This window comes from Erithacus rubecula (genome assembly GCF_903797595.1).
Source record: "Erithacus rubecula genome assembly, chromosome: 1".
In the NCBI taxonomy this organism is placed as follows: Eukaryota; Metazoa; Chordata; class Aves; order Passeriformes; family Muscicapidae; genus Erithacus; species Erithacus rubecula.
Genome location: NC_136658.1, coordinates 29,237,397 through 29,260,187, shown reverse-complemented (window position 1 = coordinate 29,260,187; position 22,791 = coordinate 29,237,397). Strand labels below are relative to the sequence as shown.

The 22,791-nt window shown below is 42.0% G+C and overlaps 1 protein-coding gene across 2 annotated transcripts in view; it reads left to right on the top strand.

The window, feature by feature from the left end:
• Window positions 1-19,220, top strand: part of INTS4 (integrator complex subunit 4) — a 31,841-nt gene extending 12,621 nt beyond the window's left edge. For both annotated transcript variants that reach the window (XM_079315054.1, XM_079315055.1), the window contains exons 12-23: window positions 256-398; window positions 1,368-1,483; window positions 3,308-3,441; window positions 4,201-4,358; window positions 7,610-7,703; window positions 9,954-10,034; window positions 11,747-11,877; window positions 12,777-12,836; window positions 14,429-14,588; window positions 14,901-15,044; window positions 15,777-15,897; window positions 17,686-19,220. In XM_079315054.1, the coding sequence (XP_079171180.1) occupies window positions 256-398; window positions 1,368-1,483; window positions 3,308-3,441; window positions 4,201-4,358; window positions 7,610-7,703; window positions 9,954-10,034; window positions 11,747-11,877; window positions 12,777-12,836; window positions 14,429-14,588; window positions 14,901-15,044; window positions 15,777-15,897; window positions 17,686-17,879 (1,536 nt within the window). In that variant the 3' untranslated portion in view covers window positions 17,880-19,220. The remainder of the gene's footprint in view (window positions 1-255; window positions 399-1,367; window positions 1,484-3,307; window positions 3,442-4,200; window positions 4,359-7,609; window positions 7,704-9,953; window positions 10,035-11,746; window positions 11,878-12,776; window positions 12,837-14,428; window positions 14,589-14,900; window positions 15,045-15,776; window positions 15,898-17,685) is intronic.
• The last annotated feature ends 3,571 nt before the right edge of the window (window positions 19,221-22,791 follow it).

Genomic DNA, 22,791 nt, shown 5'->3' with positions numbered 1-22,791 from the left:
GATTTTTGCTCTGCTTGAGCAGGTGAGCAGTTCCCATTCATTCCAGTAAAGGAAGCACAAAGGGAAATGAGACCTGCAGCACTTGCCTGGTCTGTCACTTCAGCTTAACTCTGGTAACTAGAAACAGGCATTGCTGTCCACAGACCTCTTTTATTAACTCAGCCAAGGAGGAAAGGCTGCCACCTTTAAAGTAAACATGTATGCAGTTGTGTTTCTCTCGGCACTCGTTGGTGTCTGAGTGGGTTTTTATTTTAGGATTCTTCAAGGGACATTCGGGAAGCACTTCATGAACTGTTGTGTTGCACCAATGTTTCAACTAAAGAAGGCATCCATCTGGCACTGGTGGAGCTGCTGAAAAACCTGACCAAGTATCCCACAGACAGAGAATCCATATGGAAGTGAGTGTATTCAGTGTCCCTGTGTGTCTGTTTACTTTCCTCTTCTTTTTAGTAAGTGAGGTGCTAGGAAATACTGGGCTCGCTAAGGAGCCCAGGTATTGCAGTAACAGGTATTGCATGTATACAATCCTGTTACTCTGTAAATATATACTTATTCATGACTGGTGTGGAAACTCTGGGCTGTTCTTGCTTGTCAGTACTTGCACTGGAATCCAGAGCTGATGACCACTCCTGGAAATGTTCCCCTATTCCAGGCACTCAGTGCATTCACAGAAAAGATGAATGCAGTTTTCAGTTTAGAACCTAATCTCTACCACGCAAGTGTTTTTGCTCACTTGACATTGTGTTAAATAGTAATATTTACCAGCAGTTGACTATATCAAATGTGATAAGTGGATTGGCCATGTGGCATTTTGCTGTCAGACAGAGGAATTGTTTTGTGTAAGTAAAAAGAAGGAAGTTTTGTGTCAGATTTTTGTGGTTGTTTAATGGAAGCAATAAAGGGAGTGGTGCTCTACACACATGGTTTGAGATGGAATTCTTAGATATTACTGGAAACACTTATGCTAGCCTGCTTTGACTTCCTGTCGACTTTTACATTGTTTTTGGAGTTTGAGAGTTTTGGTGTTTTACCTCCTGTCTTCCTTATTTCTGAAGGAGAAAAAAAATACTCATCTATTAGTCTTTAGTATAAAAAGCTTCCTGGGTTGTATAACTCCACGTGTTATCTATTTTGTGGACAGTTTAAATTTTTAAAAAAATTATTATTGCTTGTCCTTTCAGTTTTCTTGGATCCTGTCAAATATTAATGCAAATGGTCAGTTGTAAAGAAACAGTGAGCTTGCACAGCAGGATTTTCTTACTGATTGTCTAAAAGTGTTGCAGCAACATAAAGTAGTAATGCTTTAGAATGTTGCATTTTGAAATGTGCCAGTTTACTAACATGTATTTCAATCTGTGGATTTCCAGATGCTTGAAGTTCCTGGGAAGCAGGCATCCCACTTTGGTGCTTCCATTAGTCCCAGAGCTGCTGAGCACACATCCGTTCTTTGACACTCCGGAACCAGACATGGATGACCCAGCCTGTATCTTTATTCATGAAGCCAGTTGATAATTTTAACTGTAGTGGATTTTATTTATGATTTTGTGACTCTCACATTCTTCAACCATTTCTCACTGTAGCAGACAATCAATCCTGTGCTTATTTCTGAATCCCTTTGCACTTAGTTTGTTATTTGGCAAGTGATGGAAAAACTGTTAGCTGGAACCATCTTCATAAGTATCAGTGGACTATAATACTTTTTATGCTGTGATGAATAATCAAGCAATTTGTTAAGGTTTAGGCTTTGCAGATGAGCCCTTTGATGTCAAAACATTTGTCTAGTTTGCATTCATTTTGAAGATGCTTAGCTTTTAAATAAGAAGACTGTTTTTCAATGTCTGTTTTCTTTTTAGGTAAGACTTTTGCTATTGCTCACTGCTGTGCAGTTTATAAAACAGCACCACCTCTAAGTACAGCAGTGCCTGAATCCCCATAATGATTTGAATTTTTCATCTTTCTGAAACTATTCAATATCAGAAATCCTTATATTAATGTTAGATCTTCCAATGCTTTAGAATACAAACCATTATTGATACACCATTCTTCTCAAACAGGAGATACCTTGGAAATGCATTTTTCCATTGCTATTCCCCTTGCTTCCTTTCTGTGTGATGGCAGAACATGGTGTTATTTCTGATTCATGCTGAGGCACATTGGACTGGAACCTTCCTCTAGAAGCTGCTCCTTGTTTTTCTCACCAGTCACAGGCCATCAACCAGAATTTCTACACAGATTAAATGAATGCCTTGTGAGGATTGAAACGGATTAGAATCAGGTAGAGAGAAATGAATCAGTAATTAAATGGTTTAGTAATAATTTGAGTAAGTTGTCTGTGAGTTGAGAATTAAAGGAACATTTCAGAGGGAAGAATGCTGTTGTTTAACTCAGTGCACCTTCCTGCCAGGAACCAGAGAATATGATGTTAGAGAATGTTTTGGAGGTAACTTGCCACTAAATTTTACAGAGGCATATTATGTAAAGACAGGCCTGTGAGCCAGAAGCTGAGATAAACCTGAATAGTATGTTTCCAGTGTAAACTGATATTTAAAATCATGGGTTTGTTTGCTTCAAAGCACTTGGGAACTTTGAATCAGAGCTTATGCTTGGGATCAGCCCAGGTATTCAGCCTTTGGGCTAACTTCAAAAACCTTTGGCTGCTCTCTGTTTCTGCAGGTCTGACTGTGAAAATGAGTTTCTGTTTCAGAATTACCTTTCCATGTTTGATTCTTTGGGTTGCTTAAAGTCTGTGTAGAGTGATGTTTTTCAGGGCATCTTAGGTAATGCTGCAATTTTCAAAGACTTAGCAGTACATGTATAATTTTGGATGCTGTTAGGACACCAAAAAACTTGAGAAACATGCTCTTGTGGGAGGTGTCCCTGCCCATGGCAGGGTGGGGTTGGAACTAGTGGTCTTTCAGGTCCCTTCTGGCCAAACCTCTTGATTCTGTGGTGCAAACTGTTGAGAGCAGTATAAGCTGTGAGGAAGAGTGAAACTCGACCTAATGCACATGCTCTGAATTTGGGATCCCTGGCTCCTTTCCTTTGTGCTGCCTCTGAGCCATCCCATTTGGCAGTAACATCCTTTCTCCAGTATGGCTCACCCTGTAATGTTTGCACTTTGTGCTTGATTTTCATCTGCTCAGACAGCTATTTCTGTGAGTTTTGCTCAGTATTTTCCAACTATAAAGATCTTCCTAGACAAATCCTGACCAAAGAGAAGGTTGTTGACTTGTTGTTTTAACTTCCCATCCCCAAAGGAGCTCATCTTGCTGTTGTTAATTTTCCTTTAACAATCCATTTCCAATAGACATTGCTGTTCTGGTTCTGATTTTTAATGCTGCTAAAAGTTGCCCAACAATGCCTGCCCTGTTCTCTGACCATACATTCAGACATTATGCCTATCTTCGGGACAGTCTCTCTCACCTGGTCCCTCCATTAAGAGTAAGTTGAACTACTTTGGTTTGGGCTTTGACACCTGTTAGAAATATTGCCAATCTCTTCCATGTCTGTTTGTAACATTTAGATTCTTAAAGGTTTTTCTCCTCTACACCATGGGAATTAATATGGAAATGTGCATTAAGGCAGGAGAGACAAATGTTTGTTACAGAATGGAATTTGTAATATTTTGGGGAGAATAGTAACATTATTGCTCTCAAGTGACAATAGTACATGGTTTGCTGGTTAGGTAAGAATACTGGGAGGGCAGTGTCCCTGGTAGTTTTCTGTAGCTCTGACTCTGTGTGGGAAAAGCCTTTGTAGATCTTCCAACGTTTCACTTGTATCCTACCTAAACAGTTTATTCATGGGTGAAGTGTGTTCTATTCTGCTTTGCAACATGCTTTTCCTTCATGGAAGTATAGGTGGGATTGAATTTGGCTGTAAGTCTTATCACAGCTCAAAAAACAAGTGATGGTTTGTGTAGTCTTGGACTATCCTTGACTTCACAGTGTCAAAGTTAATAGACAAAGGGTGATGTTTTCCTCAAAAAGATGTTGAGGATCTCTAGAGCAAGTGGATTGTAAAGTGGGGAGGGTTAACTAACAAAGATGCAGATTTGAAAGCCTTGGTATAAATTTTGTATTTGAGAAATGAATTGGAGCTCTCAGTTTCTTATTAAATAGATGTCAGCATTTTGTAGTGTCAGAATTTTCTCTTATTTGTTTATGGTTTTTTTGTTTGTGTGTGTTCCTTCTTGCTTAGTTGCCAGGTAGAAAGCTGGTGTCCTCTGCTGTTTCTCCCAGTATTACCCCAAATGAAGATCCTTCCCAGCAGTTCCTGCATCAGAGCCTGGAGAGGGTTTACAGCTTTCAGCACCTCGACCCCCGGGGCATACAGGAGCTGCTGGAATTCACCATCCGGTAAGGCCTCCAGCTGCCCTGTTTATGGAAGGATGTGCTAGCATGCTCAGTTACTCTGATGCAGGTGCTTTGCTTCTGAATATGAGTGAATATCAATGTGTTGTCCTTTGCTGTCCAGTGCTTAACTTGAGCCTTCCTTTTGAGACTGTTGTGATAGAAGAGTGTTCGTGACCTGTTTAAAATCAAATGGATGGTCTCAGGCCTGGCACAGCCCCCCAGAATAACCAGTGTAAATTTTGGGCAGGGGGCATCTTTTCAGAGCATGGTAGGAGTTAGGTACGGGTGTTCTTTTTGGACTGTTCACTTATGCTAAAATATACTCTGTTTTTATGGTTTATGGGTGACAACCTTGTGTCTCATTCTCAGTTTTGTGTCCTCATAATTTTGATCATATTATTTGTAATGGACATGCACAAGATTTTCTTGTTTTGCTTTTTTTGGGGGGGAAAGGTCTTGTCCCCTTTGCTCTTGTATTTTCTGGATCCTGTGGCCTTTCATTCAGCAGGAAAAGACCTGCTTCTGGTGCTTTGGGTTCTCATTGCCAGTCCCACTTACAAAGGACTTGGGCATTCCTCATCAGTTTTCAAATCAGAGAGCTTTTCCAGGAATGGAAAGCATTCTTGCATGCTGCTGTCTGCTGCAGTATAGATAAGGGTTTGCAGTGTTGCTTCTCAGTGTGGGTTTTATGTTGCTTCTTCCATTTCATCTCTAGACTGATTTACACAAACAAAACACTTGAAAAGGATCTTTTCAATGTGATTCCTCTGCTTGGAAAGAGCAAAAGAGCCTTATTTTAAGAGTTAGAAAAACAATCCAAAATGCTTTGTTTGGCATGTGGAATTTTTAAAAAAAGCTTAATTATTTTTATTCCTTCAAAATAGCAGCCTTCTGTTGTGTGTATGTTGCTGTGAATCACTGTCACACCCATCTGCAGCAGAGAGTAAACAGTGTACTCCTCACTGAAAGCCCAGCTGGAAACTGTGAGGTTTTTCCTCTGCTGTTTTGCAGCTGCTGTGTGCCAGCCTAAAATACAGTCTCAAAGCATTTAGTGCACTAAACACTTGAAACAGGTAATTTCTAGGCCAAGCATCCAGAAGCTCTCAGGCACAAGGGTCTGGAAACCTCTCAGGCCGTGACTGTTTTCAGTTTTTGAGTTGATGGAGATTATTGGCTTGGCTTTTTTGCCTGATGAGGTTGCCCCCCAGGAAATCATATGAAACCAGCTGCTCCTTTCCATAGTTAAGACAAAGGGAGGATTTGGACAAAGCCAAAAAAAGTGTTAAAGGTTATTTTGCATAGGGCAAGATATCTCTGCACCAGCAATTTGGTTGCTGAGAGCAGAGGGATAGAAGCAGCTCACAACAGTAGATTTTTGTCATGGAGCATAACTCCCTCCTGCTTTATCATTGTCATCCACAGAAATAACAAACCTTGCAGAGTTTTTGTCTACTTGGGACTCAGAGTTTTGGCTGCAGAGCCTAGGGTGGGAGCATCAGTCTGCACTGTGGTTAAAAATGTAAGACAGGCTGTTTAGCAAATCTGTCTGTGGTTTAGTTTCTCCATCTATACAAGAATATTTTTTTTCTTACAGGGATGTTGAAATCTGTTTAAGATTTAAGGAAATGGAATTGGGATCTGTTTAAGACTGGGAAATTGAATATTTGGCTAGTTGTTAGCTGAGAGATGACATCTTGTTCCCCATTAATGTGTTGTGATGGATTATAACATGGGAATTAAACACCCAGGAGCCTCCTCTGCACTCTGATCTCTGGACAAAGATGAAATGGAATCTCTGTGTAAGGTTGAGGCTGGCTTGGTGTTGGTGCATTGTTGTTGAAGGAAAGCACAACCCCTCACTATGAGAGGCGTTGAGGTGCTGGAGTGTGTCCAGGGAAGGGCAACAGAGCTGGGAGGAGCAGCTGGGGGTGTTTATCCTGGAGAGAAGGAGGCTCAGGGGGAACTTACCTCTCTACAACTGCCTGAAAGGAGGCTGTAGCCAGGTGGGGACTGGCCTCTCCTCCTGAGTGACAAGGAAGAGGATAAGAGGAAGCAGCCTTGAGTTGTGCCAGGGGAGGTTTGGATTGGATAGTAGGAAAATGTCTTCATGGAAAGGGTTGTCAAGCACTGGAAAGGGCTGCCCAAGGATGTGGTGTATTCACCATTCCAGGAGGGATTTGGAAAACATGTAGATGTGGCACTTGTGATGGGCTTGGCAGTGCTGCCTTAGTGGTGGGGCTGGATGGTCTTAGAGATCTTTTCCAACATAAAGGATTCTATGATTCTCTGCTTAGGGAAGATTTTCTTTGGCTGCGTATTATACAGATAATCTCATGGATTTTTGTTAATGTCTCAGGGCTCACCAATTCTCTGGTTTGGCGGAGCCAAAATTTTAGAATTGCATCCTAAATGCAAAGAAAAATCTAAAATAAAACAGAAGAAAATAGTCATCTGAAAAAAAATACAACAACACAGAAGAAAATGTGGAAGTGACAATTTTAATAGACTTTGGATCAAAGCAAAGTGTAGGGAAGAAAAGACATGTTGAAACCACACATCATCAACCTACTTTCAGCTCTGTAAGAAAAATTAATTTTGTTGTTTTAATGCACACTTTAAGAAAACATGGCTAGCAGTAGAGAACTAAAGCCTTTTTTGGTTCCATTGACTGACAATTTTGTTCTATAATATTAAAAGCTTCTTATATTGCTGTGTGATTTACAAGAAATATCAGACAACACACACCATCTAGTTGGAAAAATATCAGTACATCAGATTCTAACTTGGCTTAAAAGGGCAGCTCTGTTTCAGATACACTTGGTTGCATGAGCCTGACACGTTCCAAACAACCTTTCTTAGCCAACATGAATAGTTTGATTTCCCAGCAGTGTCACACAAATGGGTTGTTAGCTGCTGTAGAAGGCTGGAGTGTTTTAAGTTAAATCTGGAGCTGCCACTCTGTGTGGTTCCCACGGGGCTGCAGAGTAATGTGGGTTGACAGAGTCACTGCTTCCACTGCTGTGCTGGTGGCAGCTTCCCCAAGGAAGGGACATGCCGAGTCCCCAGGTGCAGACTGGTTTGTGGTGTGTGTTTTGCTGCTGTTCCTGGTGCCTGCTCTAATAAAAGCAGGCAGCAGGAATAGCTGGCTTTATTGTCACTGCCTTCTGAGTGTGTTTCGATTAAACTGTTCTCTGTCTCAACATTATTTTCTCTTTTTTTTTTTTTTTTTTTTTTTTTTTCCCCATGTGCTTCAGTGATCTTCAGAGGCTTGGAGAGCTGCAGTCAGAACTGGCAGGGATGGCAGATTTCACTGCAACTTACCTTCAATGTCAGCTGCTGCTCATCAAGGTTTGACTTCATCTGGGTTTTTTTGAGCTGTTCAAAAATGCCCCCAGTCCATCACAGTGGCATGCTTTCATGTTTTGATGTTCATGCTGAAAAGTGATGTGTGATGAAAGAGCAGGTTCTGTGGATTTCTAATAATCCTGCTTCCCTCCTGTGGCAAATAATTTATGCAGTAAATTTGCCAATGCAGACCTCTGCTGCTGTACCTAGGGCTTATGTTGGTTCACGAGCATTTTGTCAGTGCAGAGTTTATTATCTGACAGAAGTCACACTGAGGGCAGCTGTGTTAGGAGAGTAACTTTTCCCTGCTGGTGGTGACTGGAATGGTTTTATTAGACTACTGCTATGAGTGCTATTTATGTAGATGGTGATTTGCAGATAGCTTTATTGGCACCAGTGCCAAAGGAGTTCTTAAGACTTGATTGAGCTAAATATCAGTCATGCTTTCTTTCATAGTGCTGAAATGATCTATCTATTTAGTATTAGCAGGATAAGTGGCTACTTAGACACTGTTGCAGCAATCCTTTGCAAAAGCCCCTTTTCAAAGTCAACTTCTTGGTGTAAACAGGACCTAATTTTTTACTTCATAGAAAATCTTGAGTTGGAAGGGACCCTCTAGTTCCAACCTCTGCCATGGTCAGGGATTCCAGTGGGTCAGATTGCTCAGGGCTGTAAGCTGGCAGCAGTATTTAAATTAGTCTCTTGGCATTCTTTGGTGATTCAGTGTAACTTACACACAATAAAGCAAGAACTAAAGCAAGCAGAAGACAGGTTTCCAGAAGGGACTCCATGAAAGCTTTGTTATGTAAAACCAAGGAGGGATTGCAGTTGCTTTGCTAATACATAGTTGCCAGTTGGCATATCTCATGGCAGGCCTCAAATCCCCGGAATGTATTTATCACCCAAAGGTATTTCAGATGAGTAGTGCTACAGTTCAGTACAATCCAGATAAATCCAAAGTAAAATGGGCTGTGCAGGCAGAGGACTAGCATTTGGAGATAGCTTTGTTGCCCTTCTCTGGGATTTGACTGGAATGAACCTGCTGGTTTTTGCATCTGGCAGAGATGTGCTCTGTTTGGAAGAAGGGTAAAAGCTGCATCAGCCATTCTTGGCTTGAGCTGTGTAACAATCAATAGATCAGTGATGCAGAGGAGTCAGTAATGTGCATGGAATGAAAAGTGACTGATAATATCAGGAGTCACAGAATGTCTTGGGTTGGAAGGGATTTTGAGAATCATCTAATTCTGGACCTCTTCTTACAGGCAGGAACACCCTCCACCCATACAATACAATTAGAAATTCCAGTACTGCAGAGAATCTGAAAGTAACCCTTTTCAATGGATTCTTTCCAGTTGCTTCTTTTCCCAAAAGAAAAAAAAAGCTGCTGGGGGAAAAAGTTTCCCAGCCTCTCAAGGCTCAAAAGGTTCCATACTTTTAAAGGCTCTACATACCCTGTGAATTTAGGGTTAGCTAACTGGGATTCTTGAGCCAGCCTGGGTGGAGGATACAGTCTGTATGTTCTTGAGCTTTGGCTACAGCCTTATGCATAGCTGTGTCTAGGAACAGGCAGTTTCAAAAAGGAGGCAGTGATATAAATCATCCAGTCAAGCTTTCTACATTGTTTTAAACATAAAGCAAAAAGCAAATAGGGTATGGTAGAGAGCTGGGTGAGGTTTTTTTGTTTTGTTTTGGGATTTTTTTTTTGTTTGTTTCTTGATTGGTTGGTTGGTTTTTGTTTGGTTTGGGTTTTTTGATTGTTTGGGGTTTTGGGGGGGTTATTTGGGTTTTTGGTTTTTTGGGTTTTTGTAAAATCAGTATCAGTGGCTGAACCAGACACAATATTCATAGTAGCTCCAGGATCTTTGGTAGAGCAGAGGAAGGTTCAGAAATGTGGCTGTGGAAGTAAGTGTGTTTGTTATTGTTATCAGTTGTTATTGTTTCCACTTCTTGCCTCCTCTCTGAGATTGCCGATCTTGGTCTCAGGGGATTGATAACAAGTGGGCTGTTGGTTGTCTTTGTGAAGTACAGGGAGTTTGGCTTCTGTCATTCACAGCTTTGTTAATATTGTTCTCAACTTCCTTTATATTTTCTAGTTATGTAGGTATCTTTGGTTTTTTATAGAACAATGTATATTTTTGAGGCCTTGGTTCTCTGTGTATTTAAAAGCACAAAAGAAAGCTTTGGCATGCTTTTTCAACCAACTGTTTAGACTGAGTTGGATATTTATCATAATTTCATTTTTTTTTCTTGAAGGCCTTGCAGGAAAAGTTGTGGAATGTGGCAGCTCCCCTGTACCTGAAACAGAATGCATTGGCATCTGCTGCAGCAAAACAGGTGAGGGTGGAAGCAGCTGAGCCTGCACAGAGGCCAGTCCTTGGGTAGGAGTCTTTGTTGGCCATGGAACAATAATACACTCCTAACCTTCCACTGCCATAGTCTGTCCAAGTAAATCTTAGTCCCTCAAACTGGGTAATTTCTCTTCTCTGCAAAGGATGTGTGGTGAGGGAGGGAAGTTCATGACCACTGTAAAAAAGCAAATATCACACTCATCTTCCAGAAGAATAAGAAAGAAGATCCAGAAAACTGTTGGCTGCTTGTCCTTGCCCCTTTCCTGGGGAAAGCTGTACACCAAATGCTTTTAAAAGCTGTTCATAAACAAGATCAACAAAGCTACTTGGAACAGCCAAATTGCATTTCTCAAGAGCAAATTATAGCTGACCACCATCACTGCTCTCTGTGGTGAGGGGACTGTGAACAAGAGGAGGGCAGTGGAAGTTGCAAAGACTGGATACAGTCTCCCATCATTTCTTTTTCATCAGACTTGCAGGATTGTGGCTGAACAAATAGGTAAGAGTCCTGCAAATTGAGGAGCCAGTTGATATGCTGGAGGGCATGGCTGCTGGTCTGGGCAGACTGGGGAACTGGGATGATGTGAACCTCATCATGTGCAGTACTTTGAATGTGAGGCATTGCAGGAGGCCAACTGCAGTTGGGATGACTTGGTTTGGAAAATGATCCAGCTCTAGAGAGGTGCCATCTGGAGGGCTGTGTTGTGTGTTACCTGCCCAGTAGAAGGAAGATGCTGACAAACTGGGGCAAATTCAGCAGAGGCCACCAATATGGTCAGGGCTGGAGCACATTACCTGCAAGGAAAGGCTGAGAGAGCTGGAGTTTTGCAGCCTGGAGAAGAGCAGGCTTCAGTATAGATTCACATCTGTCTGGCACTGTATCATTACAGGATATAAATGAGTCAGGGCCAGACTACTCTGGACAATTGGCAAATGATGAGAAATTTTGATTAGCTATAAAGGGAAAATTTTCTGTAAAGATGGTTAAATACTGTTGCCCAGAGAGGTGGGAGGAATCTCTGTCATTGGAAGTGTTTGCAATTTGATGTAGTCCTGAGTTAGCAGATCTAATGAGACCTGCTCTGGGCAGAGAACTGGGCTAGATGACCTCTGGAGGTCCCATCCAGTCTGAGTTATTCTGATTCTGTGAAGTATAAATGATCAGATCTTGGAAAAACTGAAGCTAAGCCCTGAAAAAAGGTAAAGAAACAAACTCTTCAGTAGTCTGGTAACAAATTAGGGTTGAAGCAGGTTCGTGCATTTGTTGGGAAGCTCTGCTGATATTTTGAGTCTTTAGGTAATTAAGATGGAATAGATAGGTACTGCTGTGGATCAAAGCCTTCTCTTCTGTTGATAGTAGAAACAAAAGCCATTCACCTTTTGAAATCATCTCTGATTGAAATGTTTGTCTTGGGTGCCCTCTTGAGTAGTGCATGAACCCCCTGGAAAGTGTTTTCTGTTGTGATGGTGAATGTAGATCACTTGCTAGCAGTGCTAGGTGAGGGACTATTCCCTGTTAAATAACTTGAAAGTTCTTGACATCTGCACAGTCATACTGAATTCAACTGTATTAATTTGAACGCTTCCTCTTGTTTATGTGTTCTTCAGATGAGATAAAAATACCAGAATCTGGAGATCATGGTTGTACCAGGGCTTAACATTCTGATGATTTTTATCCCTGTGGTGTCTGTCTGGCAGATCCTGGAAGAAACTTACAAAATGGAGTTCATGTACAGCGGAGTGGAAAGTAGACAGGTGGTCATTATTCACCACATGAGGCTGCAAGCAAAGGCCTTGCAGCTGATAGTGACTGCCCGTACCACCAGAGGGTAAGGATCACCTGGCTAAGGATCTTCTTGGGCTTACCTCTAAGATAACTGTCCTTAGACTTTGTTTAAAAAGCCAGCAAGAATAAATGAGACACATAACAGGGCAGCATGCCAATAACCATTTGCTAGAGTAATTCAGAGCAAAGAGCCTTCTTTTCCTTTGATGCATCTGTGTAGGGACACAATCCTCAATTAGATGACAAAAATATTGGGAAGATGAGTTTTGGGGGTTGAGTTCTCTCATTTATTAACATACAATTAGGTTAAGAACATTGTAGAGTTGATATTTGGGTCCTGTTTAAATGAGAAAAAGTCATGTATCAAAAGAATGCACCAAACATGTTTACTTCATTAGCTATTCATTGCTGAATTTTTAGCATTGGGAAAGCATTGCCCTCCTGACTGATCTGTAGCTGCTGTGTGTGACTCAGACAGAAACTGCTCCTGTGCAGGCTTAGGTACACGAGAGGTCTGAGTGGTTTGTTTTGGCTGCTGAAGTTAAAGAAGTGATATGACTATAGAATGAGAACTTCAGCTGGTGGAATTAGAGCAAGTTAGTTACTGTCCTAGTTTACTTCAGTTTCAGGTTTGTTGCCATCAATTTATTGTGTTACCATGGAGGTCCATAATATATTTGCCTTTTAACCTCTTGTTTTATAGGTGGAAAATGAGTATTTTCTAACAGTGGCTTTGAGAACTTAATTAGTGCCTTATGTAAATGGGACTTTTTGTGAGAGGGGGATATATATATAAGTGAGGAACACTTTTTTGGTTCAAAAGCTGTAAGATGTTCCTGTTTTTAGGAGTTTTAATGGGATTCCATACCACCTAATATGTATAGCCATAGAGGCATTTTTCTTTCTTTAAAAGTAAACCAAGGAATATCATTTTCATTACAGAGTGGAACCTCTTTTTGGGATGTGTGAAAAATTCCTGCAAGAAGTGGATTCCTTTCAGAGGTGACAAACTCCATTGCTTCTTCACTTTGTTAGAAAGTCCCACCACCATTGTCATCAGGGGGATATTCACTTTGTTTTTCATCTCTTCACATCTCACTTGCCTGCTGTCCTACATTGGGGACTGTCAAGGGATAATAATAAAGCCAGAAGTACCTTTGTAGTTAAAGTCCTTAACATCGGGATATTATGCTGGAACTTCAGAAACATGAGCTCTGAATTAATTTTTTATACAATAGCTGATTTTTTTAAAAATTATTTATATGGGTTTATCTACTTTGGGTGGATGCTGTTTTGATAAATACTTAATTTCTTTTTTTCTTTTTTGTTATTCCATCTCCTGGAGTCCTGCAAGTGTTTTGACCTTTCAAAGATTAATGAAAAGCAGATTACCCTTGATGTACTCAACAAGTAGCAATAAGTCAGACAAGAATTCTGCGGTATCTTTTCTGGCCCTGTTTACTGCTTTTGCCACCTCTTTGTAGTCAGTTTTATTTCCAGAGAGAATAGATGTACTAAGTGCCAATTTGCATGATCAGATAGATTCTAGTGAAAGATGTCCCTGCTAATTAAAGTCCCTTCCAACCCAAACCATTCTAAGGTTCTGATTCTGTGAAACAGTGATGAGTTCTGCTGATCCTGAGACTCAGTGTGAGGAAAAGATACACAGGAAATGAACAGTTCTGATCTCCAGCTCCAGCTGGGCATTAGTAGAGGGCAGATTTGGTCCTGTTTTCTTATCAGTTAACTAGCCACCACTGCCAAGCTGATAATAAATGTGAGTTTAGTCAGAACTAGAAATAAAATTCTGTTCAGCCAACTAAGGATGTCTGTAGCTCTGGACTAGCTATCCAATTCCCTGCTGAGTCATAAAATCATAGAATCACAGAATCATGGAATGGTTTAGTTTGGAAGGGACCTTAAAGACCATCTTGTTCCAACTGCCCTGAAGGGATGCCTTCCACTAGACCAGAGATCTATCCAGCCTGGTCTTGGAGATTTCCAGGGGCATCCAGAGTTTTTCTGAGCAACCTGTGCCAGTGCCTCACTACCCTCACATGAAGAATCTCCTAACACTGAATTTAAATCTTCCTTCTTGAGGTTTAAAACCACTCCCATTTGTCCTATCACAATCTGCCTGTGTAAAGTCTTTTTTTATAAGCCCTCTTTGCAATAAGCTCTCCCTGGAGCCTCCTCCAGGCTGAACATTCCCAACTCTTGCAGCCTGTTTTCATAACAGAGGTGCTCCAGCCCTCTGAGCATCTTCATGGTCTCCTCTGTCCATCTTACACTGGGAACTCCAGAACTGGGCACGGTACTCCAGGTGGGATCTCATGAGGGCAGACGAGGAGGAGAATCCCCTCCTTTGACCTGCTGCCCACACCACATAACCCCTGATGGTGTCTGAGCACAAGGCATGGTCCCAACACAAGTAGCCAAAGTAATCTCTTAGGTATGAGAACATCAGAAGAGGAATGTAGGTATCTATTTCTGTCATTACAACTAAGTAGAAGGATTAAGTAGCTTGACTAAAAAAAACAATACTGTGAAAAAGTTGAAAAATGTGTTTGGGTTTTAATCTATTCCTGACACAGATGTTTCATCTCTGAGCTCCCACACATGCAAGGCAGTTTTGTCGATAAGTTGCTGGACTTAATGCCCAGACTTGTGACATCCAAGCCTTCAGAAGTGGTGAAGATTCTTCAGACAACACTGCGGCAAAGTACCTTCCTCCACCTTCCTCTTCCAGAGCAGGTTGGTTTAACAGAAAAGTAAAATGCAATATTCATGTGGACTGTCTCAGCATCTGACTACTTTCTAATATACCATAAAGCCTTTATTCAGGGTCTTGGTATGACACAAGTGTTAATTATTTTTTCTTTGTCTTCATATCTACCATCCTCAGGACTACTGTTAAAAACATGGAAAATTTAGTAATTCCTGGCAATATAAAAAAAAAAATCCAAAGTTTATGCACATCCATGTTAGGAACAGTAGTAACTACTTTTTTTTTTTTAATTTCTTTTCCCCACCTCCTTATTTTGCCAATCATTTTGTCCCTAACAGCTCCATAGAGCCACTGCAAATATCATTGAGCCAACTGGTGAATCTGATAATCCCCTGAGATTTACATCGGGATTGGTTGTGGCACTGGATATTGATGCAACTCTGGAACATGTGCAGGATCCCCAAGGAAGTGTTAAAGTTCAGGTGAGGAGTCATTTGACATAAATACAAACAGGATTATGTCTTGGAAGGAGTTTCTTTAAGGATGTCAATACTTTTAGACTGCAGGTAATGATACACTTTATTAGTAACAATGCTGGATTTCTGTCTTTTGACCACTCATTCAGAAACTGGTTTGTCTCTAGTGCACTGAGAGTTGACTTGGGTGCAGTTCTGAGACTTTGCTTTGAGCACTTGGATGTCACTTCCACTTGCACTGTGCATGTTATGGACATGAACACCAACAAATGCTGATGAACTTCCAGCTGGTCTAGTGGGAGGATGAGGAGTAAAAGAAGTTGTTCCAAGTGGCACAAAAATATGCAGGCCCTTGGCTCTCTGTATTTCCAGGGTTTCTTCCTGCTGCTGAATCACTAGTTTTAGATGCAGCTGAGGAGGTAGGAGTGGTATGATCCAAGTAAAATATGCAGCATCACTGCTTAGCAGAGAAACAAACACCTCAGTTACAATGCAGTGGAAGAAGCTGATGTCTGTGTGGCCTTTTTCCACCTGTGCTGTGGGTTTGAATGGCAGCATGTGGCTGTTTCATCCAGGGCAGCTGTGCTCCTGGCTCCCAGCTAAAGCCTGCTTGTCTTGCCTTTCTGACTCAAACAGAAAACAATCAAGTAATGCACTGTTCTGCTATGCAGATCCCCAGTGCAGTTGTCATTCCTTTGCTGTTTTCTTAGGTTTTTTTTTGTTTTGTTTGCCCTCTAGGTGTTGTATCCAGATGGACAAGCACAGCTAATCCATCCTAAACCAGCTGACTTCCGAAATCCTGGCCCTGGGAGGCACAGGCTGATAACTCAGGTCTACCTCTCACACACAGCCTGGACAGGTAACATTAGTGATACACATTATGTGGCTGTGTGGCTGCACTTCCATTAGACACAAGTTCCATACCCACAGTCTGGGGAGCTCTGAGGACCCTGGGGTCTGCAGCTGTGGTTGGTGCTGCCCTTGGTGTTGATCAGCCCTTTGGGCAGTTACAGCCCCGTGTTTATCAGGCACTGCTGCTCTGTAGGGAAATAGAGAGGCTGCTGTCTTGGAGGAGCCCTGGGAGCCTTCATATGAAAGCTGTGTTCAAGGTGAGGGCACCCACTGGTGTGCAGAGCAAAGTCAGCTCTTGGAGCCAGGTCTGCATCCCCAGGTAAAGGCAAGGGACCACAGTAAACTGATTTTTTGTAAGTCATTGTTTCAGGTCTTACAGTATCTTGAGTGTGGCAGAGTACAGTACAGCAGTACAATTTCATTGCTGATTTGCCTTTCACCCTTTTAAAGCCTTAAACCCCCCCCCCCTTTAGCTCTGATGATGATGTGACTCCAACATTTACATTCAGTCTCAGCTGCTGTTCACACTTCCCCATGGAAGCAATTCAGTAATTGGCTTGTGGACTTCCAACAACAAAAGCTGAGTGTATTTAATTCACAGTTCCCTTTGTCCAGTTTTCTTATAATCCCTTCACCTTCATTCAAACATGAGATTGCCTCTCAGAGGTTTTTTTCTGAGCAATTTTTCATTGGATTTGTAGATTTTTTTCTTTAACCAACAGAATTTTGTTTATTGCTGTGTTCCTTCACATACCCTTTTTTAATATAGTACTTCCATGGTGTACTCACTCATCCTGCTGTCTTTGTTTTGTTTTGGAGAAGAAAACATGGTCTTCTTTCTAGGACTGGAAGTATCTGGGCTTAAGGGTTGATCCTATTACTTCACCAGAGGGAGCTGAAGTCCTTACTTCTACTTGTTGCATTGTTCACTGGAAGGGCATTTTAAGCAGGGCCCTGAGGGATTCTGTTCTAGGCATTATTTTAATCATTAACTTTGACATTGGCACTTGGGCATATAAAACAGCTGGGAGGGGCTCAGGAAACAGAGTCAGAATTCAAAGTGGAGAAATTGCCTTAATTCAAGACAATGAATTAAAGACCAGTGGAAAGAGTGTGCTAGGGAAGGAGGATGCCCAAATGCAAAGCACTGATTAAGTCCCAGGCATAGAGCAGAAATGAAAGAGGTGACTGCAGGCTGCAAATAAGAGTTGGTGGAGTGATGAAAAGGTGAGCTCAGGGAGGTGTTGGCTGAAGTGTGCAAAAGGGTTATTTCTTGTGTTCTGTCTGGTGTTGATGATGTCTCAGCTGGAGACCCCCTGCTGTTCTGGGCATGACATCTTAAAATCCTGTGGGTTTCAGCAGGTTTCATTAATGTGGTCCTGTTATGGGTTATCCCTGTTACACAGTTAAGTCCTGCACACCACCTGGTGCTCACTCCCCAGTGGGACAGGTAGAGGATCAGAAGGGCAATGTGAGAAAACTCATGGGTATTACCCTGTGCAGCAATAGTTACAACATCCCTGTGTTATCAACACTATTTTGGTCACAAATCCAAAACAAGGCATCATGTGAGGTACTATGAAGGAAAATTATCCCAGCCCAAACCAGTACAGTCCATAAAGAAAATGTAACAAATCTGGTTTTCAGACACTTGACTGGATTCTGGTCACTCCAGAACAGCTCTGTACATACCCAGCATACATGAAATTGAAATCCATTTGATGCTGATTGTTCACTGTTCATTGACTGTGCAATGACAATCATGTTTGGATTGTTCTATTTTTTTTCTCTGCAGAGCCATGTCAGATTGAAGTACGATTGCTGCTGGCTTACAATTCCAACAGGAGCAAAGCATCTACCAAAATTCCTAAATCTACCTGGAGTGAGAGCTTGGAGGCTCTCCCACCCTCTGAAAATGGCATAGAGGGGACCATCCCTTTCAGCAAACCTGTCAAGGTGTACATTATGCCCAAACCTGCCAGGCGGTGAAGCTGGCACTGAAAAATCTATTTATAGGGTTGTGGGGTTACATGAAAACAAGATGCTGTGTCCAAGATAGCAAACCAAGCCAAAACACCCTTTACATGCATAAAGGGAGTCAGATGTCAAAGTAAAGCTGCTGAAAAACAGTTGGTCTCTAAGCAGCAGGCAAATACAGGAGTTACTCAGCTAGTTAGGAGTGATTTCAAGAAAATGCAGGTTTTTCTGTATTGACTCAGCAGAAACAGGACAGTTCTCAATCAGCATTCCAGTTGTGATTTCACTGGGCTTCAGTTTTTACCTATCAAAAGTCTTTCTCCACAGCCTCTAGGTTTTCTGCTATGTATTTACTATGTAAATGCTTGGGCACATAAACCAATGTTATTTTTACAATACTCTGAAGTGAAGCTGAGGAGTTCAGCATTTTGTGGGGGGTTGTTGGTTTGTTTCTGGGGTTTTTTGGGTTTGGTTGTTTCAGTTTTGATGGGTTTCTTTTAATGTCTAAAACTTGCATTTGTGCACTGGTACCTAATTTCCTAACAAAAAAATAATATTCTAAAAAGTACTATTGTTCTTGTGTGGGAACAGCACCTGGGGAAGGAAATTGCCAATTGCTTTTCTACATTCTTTCTCTACACCTGGTACTGAACCTGGTCCAGCTCTGGGGAGGGCACAGGTTGTTCATGTGCAGGGGCAGGACTTCAGTCAGCAGGATGTGGAGTTTAACTGAGCTGCAGCAGCAACAAAGCAGTTTGTCTCCTGTTGCATCTTTGTACTGCTTGAGGAGCAATGTGATTAAGTACCAGCTGGAAAATTCCTAACCACTAAGTTTTACAGGACCTGTTTCTGTGTGATGATCATGGCCTGAACCAGCCTTGGTGGGATGTGAAAATCTATGATTTCCAGTTCAGCAGCACTTTGGCACTCAGAGTCTTTCTTGTCAGTCAAAGTAGCCAAACACACTGTTCAGCAGCAGCTGGGCAGCTTGTCATTGTTCCCCTCTGGAGGTGAGCTGGGAGTACAGAGGGACAAGAATTCAGTTAAAACATGATCATTCCTGTTGGAAAGTGTGTCTGTGCATTGTGTCTGTGTGCCAGGCTTAGCAGACTGAGCAACCTCCTATGATTTGTAGCAATCCTTTGGTAGGATTTTTTAGAAGGGCCTAATGTGTGAAAAATTCTAATGCAGCAGCCAAATGTTGCCTGTGCTCATGAATCAATTAGGGTTTTTTTCTTTTTAAAAAGAGGTATATTTTTAGCAAGTGAACAAAACAGTGAAGAAATACTTTCCAGTTGTATTTAGTGTAAATAACCCCTTACATGCTTTCCTACAATAAAATTGGGAAACTCATGCTGTTCTGTTTCTTTTTTATAATATGAGTGAACATGGATGCCTGCATAGTCCTTGGCTGATAAGATCACTGCATGTTTTTTGTGATTTTAATTTTTTAGCATTGGTGAATTGTAGCCCAGAGGTTCATAACCATAAAACTTTGCTGTAGCTTTAGGTATTTTTGAATTAAATTTACTTTCTTAGTGTTTCTGCTCTTACAAACTCTTTTTTGGTGTTTCCCCTTTAGGGCACTGCTTTGAAAATCTCCTCCCCATCTGACAGCTGAGTTGTTATCGTCTGACTTGTCTTTGGCATCCTCAGTTCAGTTCCCAGCAGACAGGGCTGATGTATCTCTCATTAGGAAACTGTGTCTGGGCAGATATTTGAGAAGTTCAGTGAGCTCATTACAGAATTTTTCCTTTTTCTTCCTCTCATTTTTGCACTTCACCAGAATTTCGTGCAGTTTGTCATCTCAGTAGTGTTTCTAATTTAGATGGTGTCCATAGGCTCCAAACCACAATGGATGCTGTGGTAGGCACACCAGATACTTTCAGTATCAAAATTTTGGCATCTTTCTCTCTTTTGCTATGTACTGGATCAGATTTGTACTATTTTGTTCCCCTTGTGCTGTCCTTGACCCCCTTCCATAGAACATACCAGGCCAAGAGTGAGTGCCTTCTGTGTTGCTGCCAGGAATGAAATACTGCAGGGCTGTGGAAAAGTTCTTCCATCTGTAAATTCAAGATGCCTAAAAGAAGCTGAAAATGTAGGGCTGCTATGAACATTTCCAGTCTGCTGATGAGAGCACTCTGTATTTGGCATCCCTTCTATAGATTTTTCTCAGATTCCTGGTTTGGATCATCAAAGAAATCACAGCTTCTCCTTCCTTCCTTCAGTTTCACTTGTGTAAGAAGATGACTAATTCATCATCTAATCTAAACCTTCCCTCTTTCAGGTTAAAGCCCCCCCACCATTATCCTAACATGCCCTTGTCAAAGGTCCCTTTCCAGCTCTCTTGTAGCCCCTTCAGGTACTGGAAGGAGCTCTGAGGTTTCCCCAGAGCCATCTCTTTTCCAGGCTGAACAATCCCAACTCTCAGCCTGTTTCCACACCAAGGTGCTCCAGTCCTTTCAGCATTTTCATGGTCTCCTCTGGACTTACTCCACATGTTGACACCCTTATGCTGGGGGCCCCAGAGCTGCATGCAGCACTACAGGTGGGGTCTCACCAGAGCAGAGCAGAGGGGGAAAATCCCCTCCCTTGCCCTGCTGCCCAAGTGCAGCCCAGAAAGGCAGCTGACTCCTTTGGGCTGCCAGGGCCCATTGTTGAGTCATGTTGAGCTGCTCACCCACCAACACCCCCAAGGTGTTGCCCCTCTGGGCTGCTCTCAATCCACTCTCAACCCAGCCTGTATATGTGTATGGGACTGCCCATTTCACACCACGTTCCTGTGTATGGGGAATTGGAAAAGAAATTTGCATTAAAAGCAAGGGTTATTGTAGTTGTTGAAATCCAGATGTTGACTTTTTCTTCCCATCCCCAACTTTGAGATTTTTTTTATGCTCTCAAAAATACCAGAGTTCATGCTCTTTGTGTTGTCTCAGAGGCATTCATGCCATTCACCCTTTAATTCTGGATAATTGTTGGGCTTCTGCACTGCAATAGCCTATAAGATGATTGATTTCAGAATGAAAAGAAAAACAAAGGGCTCTAGACACACACAAAGCCAATTTGCAGCTTTCATCTCTGTTGAAGGGGGAACAGAGGACTTCAGATGACAATCACCCAAGTATGGGGAGTTGCTGTTCTCTCAGATGGTTCCAAGTGTAGGAACAATGTGCCAACACAGCTGCAACCACAGGGAGATTGAGCAGTCTACAAAGGAAGGGCAAATCATTTGCTAAGAACCCACTATGTTCAAACACCTCTCACCCCTGCATTGTACCTCCTAGTTAAATGGAAGCAAGAGGGAAAAGAATCTGGCAGAGCAAGGAGAATGCTGACCTCATGTGAAAGAAGGGTAGCTTAGTGGTTTGAAAATGTGTTGCCCTATTTACCATTAACTTCTTGGATTGAATTTACATAAGGCATCTGTGTATGTAGGAAACTCAGCTTTGAATGCTTTTGGAGGGAAATTCATATCCAGATTGCTGAAGTCCACTGAAATTCATTAGGCAAATATGAAAGTAAATTATCCAATTACTGAGTCAAGAGCTCATAAAACAGTGCATAAGTGTATTGGAAACAAAGTTGAAGCTTAAGAGACACTAACTCAGACCTGGTGTGGCTTTCACCTTATTTTTAAAAGGACCAAAAAAAAGCAAATGGGCAGGGACACTCACTGCAAAAGTACAAAGCAAGATCTTGGGGAGATAAACAGGGCAAGCATTTAAATCGGGACTGAATCATTCAGGTTGGAAAAGATTTCTACCATGGAGTCCAACCATAAACCCAGCACTGCCACACCCACACTAAGCCATGGCCCCAGGTGCCACATCCACACCTTTTGAACACTGCCAGGGATGATGACTGCACCACTTCCCTGGATAGCCTGTTCCAAAGCCTGGTAACAATTTCAGGAAAGAGATTTTTCCTAATATCCAATCTAAACCTCCTCTAGTGCAACTTGAGGCTGTTTCCTCTTGTCCTGTCACTTGTTACTGGCACCTCACTAGCTACACTCTCTTGCAGTTGTAGAGAGTGATAAGGTCCCTCCTGAGGCTCCTTTTCTTCAGGCTAAACACCCCCAGCTCCCTCAGGCCCTTCTCATCAGACTTGCACTCTCCACCATGCTGTACTGGTCATCATCTTGGGTTCAAGCTCACAGAGATGGATTTTCCTCTGGAATTCTGTCTTGCTTGTCTAAGTTATAATCATTTTTTTCATCTTATTTCACTGGCATCTTCCATTTTATTCTTAGTAACAGGCACTGGGAATGCAGAAAAGGCTGTCTTTTTATTTTATAATTTGCTAATGCGGTATCAGTGGGACTTCAAAATGTGAAGTTTTAAGGCTTGTGGATGCCAGGCTTTGCACAAATGCTGCCCAATGTCCCTTAAAAATGCTGGTCATGTTGCATTTGGTGTCTGTGAGCCTTTTATGGCCTGTTTCTCCTGGCTGCCAGCTCACACATGCTGCTTCACAAAGATAAAGGCTGGGGACTGACCCACTCGGCGGCAGAGCAGCTGGGGTGGAATCTTCCTGGCTCCCAGCCCAGCCGCAGCTCGGCTTTAATTTCAGCATCAGGGTGGGAGTTCACTGCCTACTGGGAGATCGTTTTCCTGGTGGGAGGCAGAGCAGTGGTGTATGTGAGAAATCCTGCCTTATAAAAGTGCATTCCCATGATTTGGGCTATGAGCCCGTAATTTTAACAAATTATTTATGGCTCTAGCTGAAAGCAGCAATTTAACAAAGATACCAGTTTGAGCTCTGCTGGAATTTTTTGATGAATCAATCCCAGCTGCTTCCACCATCTAGCAAAGCAATTTCAGGCACCAAGAAGGAAATCGGGCTTTCAGTGACTGGAGCAGCCCAAGTGGAACAGACGCTGTTGTGGGAACTGACAGTGCTGACTCAGGAAGCTGTGACA